Here is a 15,891-nt window from a genome sequence, read left to right on the forward strand (position 1 = left end):
AAATTATGCGATGGTACACGTTTGGTAATCAAAAGGATCACCGGAAATGTTCTTGAAGCAACTATTTTGATTAGGAAGTTAAAGGAGAAATTGTGCAGTTGCCACGTATTCCAATGACACCATCAGAATCTCCTATACCAATTAAAAGACTTCAATTTCCTATTCGTTTGGCTTTCGCAATGACCATAAACAAGGCTCAAGGACAAACAATGTACATTTGTGGCTTGGACTTGGAAAATCCATGTTTTTCCCATGGGCAACTATATGTTGCATGTTCACGTGGGGGAAGCCATCAAATATTAGCAAAAGACAGGTTAACCAAAAATATTGTGCACCAATTAGTTCTTAGTTAAATTTAAATTATTAAAAATAGTTTAAAATGTATATAATTTATAAAATTATATTTGTTTATGATATCCATAAAGAACTTTGTAATTTACTCATTCATTGCAGACTATGTTCTATCCTTAATCCTGTGGGTTATTATTAGTGACATTATATGAATATTAATTTGACATACTCAATAGTTTACTATACGCTATTATCTCTGAAACCACTAATAAACTACAAATAAAAAAAAAAATTGTCTAATACATAATAACAATAATACACGGCCTACGAAAATGCAAAAAAACAAACTAATACGCGGTAAACGCCGTGTCCGGACAGCTAGTAATATATAAAAATGAATGTGTGTGTGTGTGTGTGTGTCCATATTACCACGGCAGCCATTTATATATTATTTTGAGATTTCTGTCCGTGTGTGTCTCCATATTATACCATGGCAACCAATTATATAATATTTTGAAATTTCCGAAGGAATGTTTTGTATATAAATGGTTGCCATGGTTATATGTAAAACAAATTATTCATATATCGTCGGTATTTTTAATGGGCAACGAAGTGCACGGGATCAGATATATTTATATACATATATACGTAGATTAGACCTCTTTTCAGAAGATAGGCTAATTTAAAAAGGGAGAGGACCAACCCCGGGAGGTGCTCAAACAGGAGTTTTGAGATTTCCGATGGAAATTTTTGTTTATAAATGGTTGTCATGGGTTTTGAAGCTATTATAATAATAATTATTGGTTGCCGGGAAACGAAGTGCACGGGATCAGCTATAATATATAATTATAACATCATAATAAGCTTTTTGAAACGAAGTTTTTTATGGCATGATGTGGGGCTAGTCGGGAAAAAACGTACCAGACGAAATACTATCATTTATGATAAACATATTTATAATATAGTTTTAAACAGTTATTTTAGCCAAAACATCAAATTTTTATTCCATCATACTGATTGATCTAGTAATGCGATAATACTTTTAAAAACAGATTTGATTTCGTTATTATGTCTACTTGAGATGTTCAGTCTACTTTTCCCAATTTCACCCCCTCCCACAAACTCTATAAATTTAGCTTGAATATTTTAAAATTTTGGAATTTTCAAACGTTGATAATTTGAACTTTTCGGAATTTAAGGCAGAAATCTTAAAATGTTGCCTGACCAATCTCAAATAGACATTCTAACGAATTCAGATCAGTTTTGTGAAATATTATCGCATTACTAGATCGATTGGTAGGATGGAACAAACAAAAAAACGGGAGCGGTAAGTGGATAGTCCGCGCTAGATTGATTATAATTTATAAATACCTTGCGTATATTGATAATATAATACAGTTATTGATAATACATCACTATACTACATATTATGCATTTATAACTATTATAGTTGATAAAATATATAAGTAATAAGTAAATATAAGTATATGTAAAGTGGAAATCTCTAAAAGTGCCGGGCGGTAAAGTGGAAATCCCCAAAAGTGCTGGAATAACGCGCGTATTCCCTGCACAACCAGACACTGAAATCTATACCACGGTCCTTACAAAACATAAACTTTTGGTTACATCTTATATACATATTATAACCTCCTTGCATGACGCGTAAACATTTTTATTTTATGAAATTGTGTTCGTAGAATAATCTGACTGTTGCATATATTCCTGCATAGTGCATTACCTTTGCCGTAATTACATTTTTTTGTACGTCGCGTTTGGTATAGACTATGTAATAGAAAACGGTATAACGTAAGAATTTAAAACAGCCTAATTAGGTCTACATATTATGCATTTATAATTATTTTAATTTATAAATTATAACAATTTGGTGGTGACTTTAACAGCAATTTTAATGATAAGAAATCGAAGATATTTAAAACTTTCCTTATGGACACATTAAATTTACATTTGATAAACAATCCAGCAGAATCTACAACGAGTGATGACCCCACTATTGATGCAGTACTTTCAAGATATTTGGAAAAGATTACATCACAAACCAGGGGCGGTTCTTGAGAAGCCACAAAGGGGGGAGGCGGCGAAAATATTTTGCATATACCTACATTATACTTACAATTTGCATTCATATCAAATTTATTTTTTTCTATTGTTTGGTACATGAGATGTAATTATAAGTTATAAATTATAAACTTTATACTACAACGACATAACGTAAAGATATAGGTATCAATAAAAAAATGTTAAGACTTCAAAAACAATATTATAAAAACGTGAACGTCGTGAACTCAAAAACTGTTATTAACCTATCCTAATAAGTAATAATGATTAATGATAAACGACAAAATCATATCCGTGTTTTCGCAAAGGTAACGAAAGCAAAGTTAACGGTTTGTTGACTATTTACTGATACCTCCTGATACAGCATATCACGGTACATGCGAGTAAACCAATAAAGAACGAGCGCCCTCTATACTTCTATAGGAGCAAACATTTTTGTAAACAGTAAACAGTTTTGACATAAAAATATCGCCAAAACGATTTTTAGTAAACTGCTTGCTCATTTATATTTTTTACTCGGCCCGAGGGGGGGGGGGCGGTCCTCCTCCCCCCGTAAAATCGCCACTGTCACAAACATACATAATATCATATTTCAGTTATCACAGGCCTGTAATTTCGATTATTGAATATGATTAATATAATAGTAATTAAATAGTAATAATAATTATTTTTATTCATTTTTCACATTTACTTAAATTCAATAAATACTTAAATACATATTTTACTTATTATGATATTTACTTTTTTTTTAATGGTTTCACTAAAGTGTATTTGTAATCTATAATATTTGTTGGAAAAGAAACTTCATTTCTACTGAGTGTCCCATGACACCACTTACTTTTTTAAACTTTTATACCAACTGAGAAATAAAATGTAAATATCTACTAATTAAAAATGTATGATACCTATTAAATAATTATACTTTAAAAGTACAACGTGGCAGCCAAATACGTTGTATCTAACTTTTTTTTAACTCATTGTTCAATGTATCTTAAGCCCTGAGCGAAGTGAAGTGAAGGGATTAGGGAACTATATTTTATTGTACCTATTGTATAACGTGTATACTGTATATATTTAGAAGCAAACATAGAACGATATAGGAATATTTTCTTTGAGAATTGTACTGACCAACGACAATTCGGTAAAAATGAATTTTGAAATGCAGAAAAGTACGGTAATACCCAAAACCACTAATCGTCTATTTTTTCAGTAAGCGAAAAATTTATTTGTGTTATTGTAGTGAGTTGAGAGTGTAAAAGTAAATTTTACTACCTGGTATACAATATTGTACTCGTTAAACTATATAAGTTTCAGTTTAAAATAATTTGACGCTCATTAATCATTTTATTGAGTTCTTAAATACCTACTGTTTGTTTTCTATTTGAACAACAACTGCAGTGATCGAGTTCAGTTGCAATTTAGTTTTATATCATGGTATTTTATTAAAACAAATTCCAATGACGGTTGATAATCATTTAATATAACTATACCATATAATATACAATATATAACTAATATAAATTTACATCAAATTGGATTTTTCAATTTTTGATAACTATAGCCAGTCCTGTAAAGAATACTTTTAAAAAGTACTTGAGTAAATACTCAAATACATTTTTTTTTTAAGTATTTAAGATACTACTCAAATACTTTAATTGTAAAGTATTTCAAATACTACTCAAATACTTTTGGTTTTTAAAGTGGGTTTCTAATTATCGTAATATAAACACATAGGTAGTAGGTAATCTAATAGTTATCTAATAGTTTTAAAGGGAATATTGTTATTCAATATTCAATATTCAATAACTTTTTTTAGAAACCTGGTTTTCACAAACCTTTGGGCTTCGGCTTACACAGAAATACAGAATATTAAATAAAATTATTATTCTATTATTGTAGTTGACAATAATATTTTTCCAACCAATTATTTCGAATAAAAATAAAATGTTCGAAATAAAAAACTTAAGTATTCAATACCAAAAAGTATTTAATACAAAAAAAGTATTTAAAATACCATTCAAAATACTTCATGCTGAAAGTATTTAAAAAGTTATTCAATACTTAAAAAAGTATTTGAATACTTTTACTCAAATACTTTTACTTAAATACTTTACAGGACTGGCTATAGCTATATAACAGGGGTGGCCAAACATCTTGGCTTCTCAATTTTTATTAATATATTTGGTGGCTCGCAAGTCTCTTCTCGCTGGCCACCCCTGCTATATAGCTTATTATTTGACTTTATCTTTAGTCGATTTATTTTCAAATTGAGGCATGTTTGAAATTCGAGTAAAATGTTTTGAATCATAATATACCAATTACCAGATATATACCTAAAATATCAGTTCGTGTTTGCGCTACGACTATACAATCAACGATCGTGTGTGTATGCGTGCGGTTTACGCTAAAATTAAAATTACAAGCATTTAAAAAAATGCAATTTACACTAAAATTGTACAAATATAAAAGCCTATAAGCCAATATGATGTTATATAGCCTACAGCCTTCCTCGATGAATGGACTATCCAACAAAAAAATAATTTTTAAATTCGAATCAGTAGTTCCTGAGATTAGCGCGTTCAAACAAACAAACTCTATAGCTTTATATATTATTATAGATAAGTATATAATAATATATATAATAAGTACAGTCAATGGCAAGTACTGACAAACGGAGATTATATAGGTTACGTTAGGTCTTGGCGATGTACAGTAAAACAGTGTACTTTAACTATTTACACAAATTACAATTTATTCAACATTTTGACGGAAAACGAAAATATTTTATATTGATAATACTGTAGATAATCGGAATATTCAGCGACATATAGTCTATAATAATTGTAAACCAAAGGTGACTGAATACATTTTGGAGTGATAAAATAAAATTATTCGTCGTGGACTGATGAGTGTTGAAAATACGTAACTATTACACGAAGATATGTACAATATAAGGAATTGAGGCTGAAAACCTTTGAAAGGAAAATACTAATGTGAATATATTATGACCCATGTCGTGATCCACTAAGTGGGAAGTGCAGATGACTACACAACGAAGAATTATTCCAAAAATTGTATCAATGGCCGTGTATTACGACGGAAATCATGAAAAGAAGTTTGACGTGGGCTGGACATGCCTGGTGGAAATTTATATCATGATAAAAACGGTAATTGAAGAAGACCTGATAGGATAAAGACCACCAGAAGGAATTGTGTGAAAAGAGATGTAAAAGTTTTAGACCCAAATGGAGGGGAGCAGCTGGAGACAGAAAGAGATGCAGTGAATAGTTTGTTTTACGAGTGGCCATAAAAGCCGGGATCCAAAAATAAAATAAAATATTTTTATGGGTTTAACCATTGAATAAATGTATTATTCTGTTATTTTATTTATTTTATGGTTTACAAATTGGTTTTCAGTTAAAAATGTTTTGGTACAGTACTGTCAAAACTCTGAAAGTATAACGACTTCAATGTAGTAGTAGCAGCTTTTTAGATAAGAAATCGAAAGCGTGTAGAAATTTAGATGACTGGTTTTAACATAAATAGTACCTCAAATATTATTCATTTTAAACATTTCCTAGTATAGTTTTCAACGAGATTGTAATCATAACGTTGAAAAACAACATAAGCGAACACTCAACACCTGATACTTAAATGTCTATGCTACATCTGTCATCTACGAAAATTGTAAAAAATATACTTAATAAATTATAAATGAATTTCATATTTTATTTTAAAAATTCGTTTGAGTGAATTCAAATGTTTTGCAGGTGACATGCAGCTGTAAAAATAATAAAATAATTTAATAAACGTTGGATTATGACGAAGGAAAAAATGTACGATGTTGTCGATATTCTGTAACATTATATTTCATCTAATGTACTTAAAATGTCAAAATCGGGGTTATCATAACTGCTGCAGGTTTAGTTACATTAATATTAATAACGTTTTGGTAGTAAAAAGTGTTCTAATCACCTGTCAATTGTCATATGCCCGTCAAAAACCACTCTACCGAAATCTGAATAATATACCAACTTATTAATGGGTATATAAACATTTTTACTAATACTTCACAGAATATGTTATAAATAAAATCATGTTATAGTATACGTGAGATCTAGAAGGGGCGTGAACTGTGAATGTAACGATTACCGACGAGTTTAGACGTGTGGTCATTAAGCATGAAACTGTTGCTATAACTTTTCAATAGTCGCGTTGTTATTACCAAAGTTTTTAAAGGTTTTTCGACTCTCTAATATATCTTACGTAATTATTGTTCATAAAGGTTCGTTTGATTTAATAAAAGAAAAATAGCAAATGACATATTAAATGTATTGAAATGCATTACAGGCACGTAATTAAGAGTGGCTGTGGTAGCGCCCCCCCCCTCAATACCATTTTGTAGTATCTAATAATTAATTAGCACATTTTTAAAGTCTTAACCATTCAGAAAAAGGTTAATAAGATTATTAGAACAATATTGACATCATGTTAAACGTCAAAATCATCAGACTAATTTTGATACTATATAGGTAGGTATAGTACCTATATAAGTAAATATTTTTACAATGATAAATAGGTACAAATTAATAACTGTATCAAATGATGTGTATTAAAATAATGACTATAAAATATTATTGGATATCTATTCTAGTCATTAGTCGTACATATAGGTAAGTAGAGATAAGTATAGAATAATGTAATAAGTATATAATAGAAAATAGTTTAGCAATAGCCAATAAATTGTCCAATAATAAAAATTATTTTTCATTGAGTAAAATATATAAAGAGCTAGGTATAAATTAAAAGACCAACGAATAGTTAAATACTAACTCGCGTGTTTGATAAAACCCTATGTATTATTCGTAAAACCATAAAAGGAAATAACTCAAAACACACACTTTATGATAATACAAATAAAACATTTTACGATACCTACTCATATAAATTGGCGATTATTGTTTTTGTTGCGGTGTGGTGCGGTGAAATCTTATGTTTGGCAATAGGATAAAAAAAAAATTTCACGCCGATTAACCCTCCGCTGCGAGAAGATTGCTGTTATTATTTCGTCGAAACAATAAAACTTTTGCTTTTCACATTTTCAAAGGATGTCTGAGCACGATTTTCTCCACCCCATGTTCTAACGTCTCCGTCATTTTCTCTCGTATCTAAATTATTATAATGTTAGCGAACGTGATTTCCATGTTCTATCGTTTTTGTATACAAACTCGCCACCGTATTTTTATGCGCATTAACGAGTGTATTAACGTGTGTGCATTGAAAATTAGAAAAAGGGGGAGTGTGCGATAGACTTACAGGTTACATACGTCGTATATGTAAAATATATTCTGTAATCTGTTCCTCTGTAGTATAGGCTATACATGAGTAATATATTATAATGACAATAGTACAATACTAATAATAATGGTGGTTATGAGTTGTGGGTTAATGACTATGATTTATAGCAATTAATAAATAATAATACAATTCGTAGATATTGTCTATCAACTTTATTTTTTTTTTAAAGCAGTAGAATACATAATATAATAGGTACATAATAATATATGTAATTAAAAAATACGCGGCCGTCTGAAGATAAATAATATATTCATGACATAAAGTTCTAAACAATCATGCATCATGGATAATGAACACAACCATCATATTTTTAAATATTTAAATTTTTATGGCATTTAAAAGGACTTTCCCTATGGGGATGTAAATTTATTTTTACAAATGATTATCTTCCTTATATTCTTCTTTCTTGTTTTTTTGATCATTTGATGTACCATTGAAATCAAATGAATTTGAACGAGTGGTTTGAGTTATTCTGTTTTATGTACTATATAGCTAATACTGAATACCGGTGATAGTATGTATATTGAATATAACTATACGTCTATACCAAATATAATTTTATGAATGCCGAAAAATTATTTGAAAAAAATTAACTTGTCAAACTTGTTTATACAACAAATTTGTTTAACAACAAATGTATGACCCCACATAATGTCTAAAGCACAATTGATCGTCTATTAATATTATTTAGATGTTGATTTGATAAATTTTGACAAACTACGATCACTATCAGTACCTAATATGTGTTCAGTATTTTAGTCAAGAATCAAGATTATATTTTTTATGGGTTGTATGCATACATTGATAAACATATTTATTAATATATATAATAATTTATTCTAAAATATATATTCAATTTTCAATGAATTATAAATATGATTGATAATCAAGTATTGATTAATTTTCAATTTTGTGACCAAACATAATTTTTATCAACATTTGAAAGAAAAATTTGAAAATCTGAAATGCCTATAAACAGTTTATAAATAGAACAAAAATATTTTGAATTTCTTTGTGTATAGAAAATTATAATTTAAGTAATAGTGGAATGTTTCTATTTCATTAGCGTTTTATTATATAGGATAATATAAAAGCAAAATTCGTTTGAGAATAAATCGTTATTATACGTTTGAATGTCCAATGTCATCAATAATTTAACTTCAAACCCTCATAAAAAATGTATGCGGCTTTACGCTAAACTTCTTTTTTATATTTCAGTAAAAGAACTTAGGTATGAGGAATCTTGTATTAAATTTTCAAGTCTTAACAATTTTTGTACTCTGACACCATAGTTATCAAATATAGTGCATTTTGATACCTAAATCCACCCTTAAAGTTGATAATTGAAGCAATTTTTTTGTGTCTGTCACAGCTTTTGGAGCAATAAAAATGCAAATTATACAACTAACACAGTAAAACCAATATATAGTTATCGCTCGGCTGAGAATCAAAAACGTCTGTTTAATGTGATTTACTTGTTAGGTAAAAAGGGCCACAAGACATCGTATAATCTTCGAGCAGACATATACCCAGCTATCTAAACTTTATATTTCCGAAATCTGTTTACGAAAAACCTACACGAAGTTTAAGCGCAAAAATGGGCGGCAAACGTGAAGCTTAAAGAAAAATCAACCCTTACATAGTTGTACCTGCACATATTATCACACCAGTTTTTTGTGCACCTATTGTATTATAGGCGTGCGTAAGTATACGCACTCTCGCGAATATACCTACCTAACCTGCCCCAACATGTTCATACGTCGAGACGCAACGACACGCATGATGACGATGGTCCCTATCGTCGTCGTGTCGCCGATTCCCCGAAGAGAGGGATATTCTTCGGGAGGTGCGAGTGGAGGCGCCTGTGGGAGGGGGGTGGTGGTGTCCTCCGACGGAAGACATCTGTCATCTGTGTAGAGCAGACACAGTATTATATTCTTTTCGTCCTGCCGTGTTATATTGTCACCGTGGTCCGCGGGAAAATTGAAAAAAAAAAATTCGGCACAGACCACGATATTTAAACCGTTTATTGTTTACGTTTCGTTTCGCGTTTATCGGTGTACGGATGGAACTCGATGGTGGTGGTGGTGTTGTGGTGGTATACAGTAGCCGAGGTGGAGGTGGCAGCGGCGGAGACACAGCAGACCACGGCGGCGTGTAAAATGCGATTGCGCGGCCATTATTGATTCTGTGCTTCGTACTAACACAGGTCGTCATTATTATTTACCGCGCGCGAGGCAACGGCGCGGCGGCAGAACACACACACTCACACACACACACCCACCGTACGTATTTATACGTTTTTTTTGTAATAATAATAATAAAAATAACATATTATAGTGAACGTTGTATACATACCACACGTCGAAAAATAAAATATAATACGATAGGAGCATAATATTATTATGTATATAATATGAGGGTAGGTATAGCGACGGGCTTTGGCCTCTTTATAGCTGATGAACCAACTACCACGGGGGTTGTCGAAATCTTGACGCTTTCGTAAAACCACCCAAACACATGATACTACGTTTGACATATCAATATATATATACTTCTACGTTCTGTATATATTAAATTCATATGACGGACCCCGTACATCGATACCTATATATATTCGCTTCACGTAATAGAGTATATATATCGATGCACGTGTATAATGTAAATATATACAATATTTTTTTTTAAAAGAATTTAAGGATAAAATTGTGTCATAAATTATTTCCAAATCGTTTATATATCATATAATATGCAGATGTACCTAAGTATAATTCGCAGCCTACAGGTTTGACGAGTTCAATCGTAAATAAACGTAGGAGGTCGTAGCCTGTAGGTACCTATAACTAAGTATTAGTATTATTATTACTATTATTAATGAATACATATAAACACGGCAATTGATTGAATCACTATAATAGTTATTGTAATTTGTAAGCAATCACGTGGACAGACTTTTGTCGTAAACGTTCGCTCTCCTTCGAAAACGTGCACAAAGCTGATTCAACGCTTTTCCAAACACCGCATAAACCAGTGGTTGCCAACCTTTTTCATCCTATGCCCCCATTGAAAATTTTCAAAAATCTCACCCCCCCCCCCCCTTTAACGTAAAGACGTGTCTAGAAATAACATTTTAACGAATGCTCATATTTGGATTCTAGTATCCATTATCGGAGGCTGACAGATAGCTATGAGTCATGCGAATCAAACTATTTGTATCTAACAAAATATAATTGTTATCAATGCACGATAATTTGAAAATTAATATAATGATTTCAGTTTTACACATTGTAAAATAACATAATTATTTTCGTAATTTTGTCATCACTATATTCCCCCCCCCCCCCCGAGCAGACTCTAAATTCCCCCTGGAGCGGAATCTCCCTCCTGGCTGGGAACCACTGGCATAAACCGTATACCTATACTTATATTTAAATTTGAAAGTATACCTATTGTGATAGCTGCAGTATAGGTATACATAAAAGCTATAATAATCAACGTCTATACAATAACAGTAACCAAGTATGAACACTAAATTACAGAAATATTCTCTTAAAATTAATCCATCGTTATTTAATTTAATTTTTTTTGTTCATTCGAGCACATCTAATTGTATGCACTTCGATCGTCTTAAATATTTAATACTTAATAATTAATAAAAAATGGTGAACTAACAGTATTACCGGGTCTATACAGTAAAATTATTCAATTTAAAATGACTCCCGATATTCTTATTTTTTGCAAACTTCATTTTTTATTATTATAAAATATTATAGGTACCTACATTTAATCAACGATGCGATGAAGATATGAAAAAACGTGAGTGGTATATCGTATATAATTTATGTTTGTTTTTACTTTTTAATAATTGGTTAAAATATATACCAACGAAGGGCAAGAAAATAGTATTTGCAGGAGTATATTAATGTGCAATTTATGTCATTTTGGTATTATTATTTTGCTAAAATCATTAAAACCATTTATGCTTTTGCTTTTTACTTTTTATAGGAGCACGAATCTAATAAATTTCGAATACACTATCATTTTCATCACTGAATTTATAATTACTGTAGTCCGTAGAGTTTACGATGAAATGATGAATACAAATCAGCGATTTTTAGTTATTCCTACTATACAGGTAGGTACTTCTAGTTAAAACGTTATAAGACATTTGTGATTTGTATTATATTGTAAATAAATTACTAATATATTGTCTAAAAAACATATTTTATGTAAAAGTGAACATATTTTCAATGTTAAAACAGGGGCGTATTTAGACTAACTTCTAGGGGGGGACTCAATTTTTTTCTTTAATTCAGGTTCAACATTTTTTGGTAATATTTAAATCAGGTGAATCCATAATATTTGGTGTAGTTTTTTTTTAACACCTGTCTGTGATTTTAAAGTTACTCTTGTGTTTTATTTAATTTTTCACTAAGTATGGACCCGACAAAAATCCTAATTCACAGCCATGCGTATCGTACACCGAACGCTTGAAATGATCACAATATCACGCACCCTCGTAGCGGTGGTTTGACACGTATAAACTTAAACGATTTAATTAAAAAACAGAACAATATCTTATAACCTTGCATGTTACTGTGGGACTCCGCGACGTAACCGTGGTACAAAACGATGTCGATGTGGTACGAGTGTCGCTACATTACTAATGAATAATGATCATTGGTCATTTGGCCCTGATATTGATAAAACATAATAATATATTATGCATAATATTCATCATACGCGTCCGTTCGCCTTCAATTATTATATTTTAATATGTTTTTCTGTAATATTTAAAATCACTCATTCGTATTTTAGAACCAACATTTTTGAAGAAAACTTAAATTGTTAATTAATTTGATTTCCTTATAAAATGATCAACATTAAAAAAATTTTTAGTTTGTATCTCACATAATCGATTCCTTAAATACGGATTCAGGACTCCCCTAAAATACGCCCCTGTGTCAAAACTTGAATTAAAAAAAAATTAAACCAACGACGATTATAAAATATAACCAGATTTCAATAATTTTAAATCTGATAATATAGTGATATCTAATTTTATTAAAATTTACTGATTTTATTTTGATGAATATTTAGAATATTATATAAAAATTAGGATTTTACACGGGTAAATATTTAAGTTTTTATTATTACAAGCTCCGGCATAAAAATATCTAACGAGAAAAATGAAAAATATATTAAAATGCGTACGTCAATTTTTTACGACTTTAAAATTAAAGTTTTAAATCTTTTTTTTAGCAGACGACAGACGTTATTGTTGAACCATTAGATGATATCTTACAAACAGACCATAATCAATGTCTTGAGCAATTCGAAAAAGAAACACTCGTTAAAACTGAAAAAAATGTGTTATTTATTTATTTATAAACAGGGAAAAATCCTTTAGTATCAAAATAAAACAATGTTTACGTTTTAGACTGTATAATAGAGGGTAGAAATTATAATTCTATATTTACAGCGTAACGAATCATTAATTACCTACACCGTATTTCCAGGAATTAGCCTTTTTTATTATCTAAAAGTTGTTGTTTTATATAACATTTGTTTACACTTTACTGTGTAAACCTCTAAGTAATTTTTCAATATTTTTATTTCAAACAAACAAAAGAAGGTGAAAAACCTGAATTGACATCTTACATTTTTCAGGAACTCGTTTCGCTTCACTTGCTTTAAAAACAAGTTACTATTGCTAATATAAAAATGTTTTAAACGTTTAACCCCCTAATATATCATGTTTTAATAAATATTCATATTTCATAATACATTTTTAGATTTGTTTTCTCTGTTCGCTAGTGTTTATATATTTTTCAAAACTTCTATACCTAATGGTTTTTAATTAAAAATTGTTTTGAATTATGAGATTTCAGAGATTCTATAAAACGCTAAATTAAATCACTCAAAAAAACAAAAAATAGCATTATGTTAGAACCATGAAGATTAAAACTATCTTTACTATTCATGGTTAGAACTAGTGCTAGGGATTGACTTCTAGCGGTTTGCATAATATGTTTGTTTAACTGTTCAAATTTGAGAATGTACCTGAGTAGTATATTATATTTGCATTTTTTTGTTGTATATTTTGCATATTGTTTGAAATTTTTACGCGCTTATAAGTGCATATTTGATCATTTTTGATTTAAAAATAGAAGTTTTTTAAATATTTTATTAATAAACTTATTTGTAAATAAATTTCGTGTGCTGGAGATAATATTATAGTTTCATTGGTTTTATGTAACGGGCAACGCAGGGTTGCTATTCGTTATATAGATAACAAAGTATTTATTATTAGTAACTGACTATTACAGTTTTTTTCATTCACTCACATGATTTTTGAATATCACACATAACACATTGTGCATAACTAAACTAGGAATCTATGGACGCCTCATATAGTAATCTGTCAACAAACATTAAGTACTGGAAATTAATTAAAATAATACCCAAACATTGAGACATTGATAGATCAACTAGATAACCAGATAATTAGGATAAATTTAGTATGTATATAAAACGAATTTTGACATGGGCAACGCCGGGTGGGATAGCTAGTATATTATTAAATATAATATGTGTTATTTGCTCAACCACAGTAAAACGTGGTCTTTCTGATTCGATTACGTGCATATTGTGTAATAATATATTTCACTAAAATTGTATTTCACTTAAACAAAGTGATGCAGATTATCTTAAGTGCATTAAAAAAACTTGGTCTTGTAAAAATTGCTTAAGCGAAGGAGCCATGCCTAGTAACTCTAAATCTGTTCTCCCAGTTCTGTCTTCTACAGATTCAAATAGCATTGAGTTAATACTAAAGAAAATTGAAATTTTAACTTCCGAACAATCCAAACTCATCGTTCTCGTAAATAAACAAAATGAAAAGTTAAACTCGTTTGAACGTAAATTTTCCGATTTATCTACACAACTTGCCGCCATCAAAACTGAAAATAACACTCTGAGTAGTAATTTGTCTGCTCTGACTCAACGTGTTGTTTTTCTTGAAACAAACAAATCTACTCTAAGTGAAGATTCTTTTTCTGATTTTATTGATCGCCAAACCCGCTCTAAAAACATTATTTTATTTAATGTACCCGAAAGTCAAAGTGACGCTAATAATTCTGATATATCAACTACAAATCTAATATTTCAAAAACTTAATGTTGATATGAAACCGGTTACAATCCACAGACTAGGAGTCTAATGGACAAACTCGTCCATTAAAAGTAACGTTAAATACAATTTCCGATGTTTTCAAGATCCTGGGTTCGTCTCAACACTTAAAATCTGACCAATCTTTTAAAGATGTGAGAATCACCAGTGATAAAACTCCGAAACAGCGTGAATACTTCCAAAATCTGCGTAAAGAATTAAATGAACGGCGCTCAAATGGTGAGTCAAATTTATCAATAAAATATTACAAAGGCGTTCCATCAATAGTCTCCACCGTTACCGATCAAAAAAACTTAAAAAAATCTCCAGCTTACAATTGTACTACCAGAACGTCAGAAGCATAATTTCAAAACTAAATATTATTGTACCCTTCTTAAACGCGTCTTTTTTTGATATAATCGCTTTATCTGAAACCTGGCTTTCCCCATCTATTTCAAACTCTGAACTTAATTTTAATAATTGTATAACTTATCGTTGTGACAGATCCCCATTAACTAGTGTTTATAAACGCGGTGGCGGAGTTTTAGTTGCTGTTAGATCTCATTTGAATAGTAAAATGTTAAATGCCACTGTAAAATGTATTGAACATGTATTTGTTCAATTAAAACTGAGATCTAATGTCTTCATTATTTGTTGTGTTTATATCCCTCCCTCATCGCCTATTACACTGTATGAACAATTTTTCCTATCTATCAACGAACTTTATTTGTCTAATCCCAAAGCCAAATTTATTTTAGTAGGTGATTTTAATTTGCCCTCATTAGGCTGGTCGCTTTATTCTTTGCCATTAATGTGCAACTCGCAAATTGATTCTTATTTTGTTAGCATGTTATCGCACTACAAATTTAATCAATTTAACTTAGTGCGTAACCACAACAATGTCATTCTTGATTTAGCCTTATCTAATACTCACATAACAGTATCTAATGACCCAGACCCAGGGACGCCCGGAGGGAGGGGCCAGTGGGGGCCATT

The 15,891-nt window shown here is 30.3% G+C and overlaps 1 protein-coding gene across 2 annotated transcripts in view; it reads right to left on the reverse strand.

Annotated features, from left to right (window-relative positions):
• Positions 1-15,891, reverse strand: part of LOC107884068 — a 126,045-nt gene that overhangs the window by 26,515 nt on the left and 83,639 nt on the right. Inside the window, exon 1 of one of the 2 annotated variants that reach the window (XM_016805456.2) lies at positions 9,460-10,367. The exons of the other annotated variant lie outside the window; for it this stretch is intronic. Within the exon in view, the coding sequence (XP_016660945.1) occupies positions 9,460-9,506 (47 nt within the window). The 5' untranslated portion in view covers positions 9,507-10,367. Of the gene's footprint in view, positions 1-9,459; positions 10,368-15,891 lie in introns of those variants that run through there. 2 annotated transcript variants of the gene reach the window in all.

Source organism: Acyrthosiphon pisum, chromosome A1 (genome assembly GCF_005508785.2).
Source record: "Acyrthosiphon pisum isolate AL4f chromosome A1, pea_aphid_22Mar2018_4r6ur, whole genome shotgun sequence".
NCBI classification, from domain to species: Eukaryota; Metazoa; Arthropoda; class Insecta; order Hemiptera; family Aphididae; genus Acyrthosiphon; species Acyrthosiphon pisum.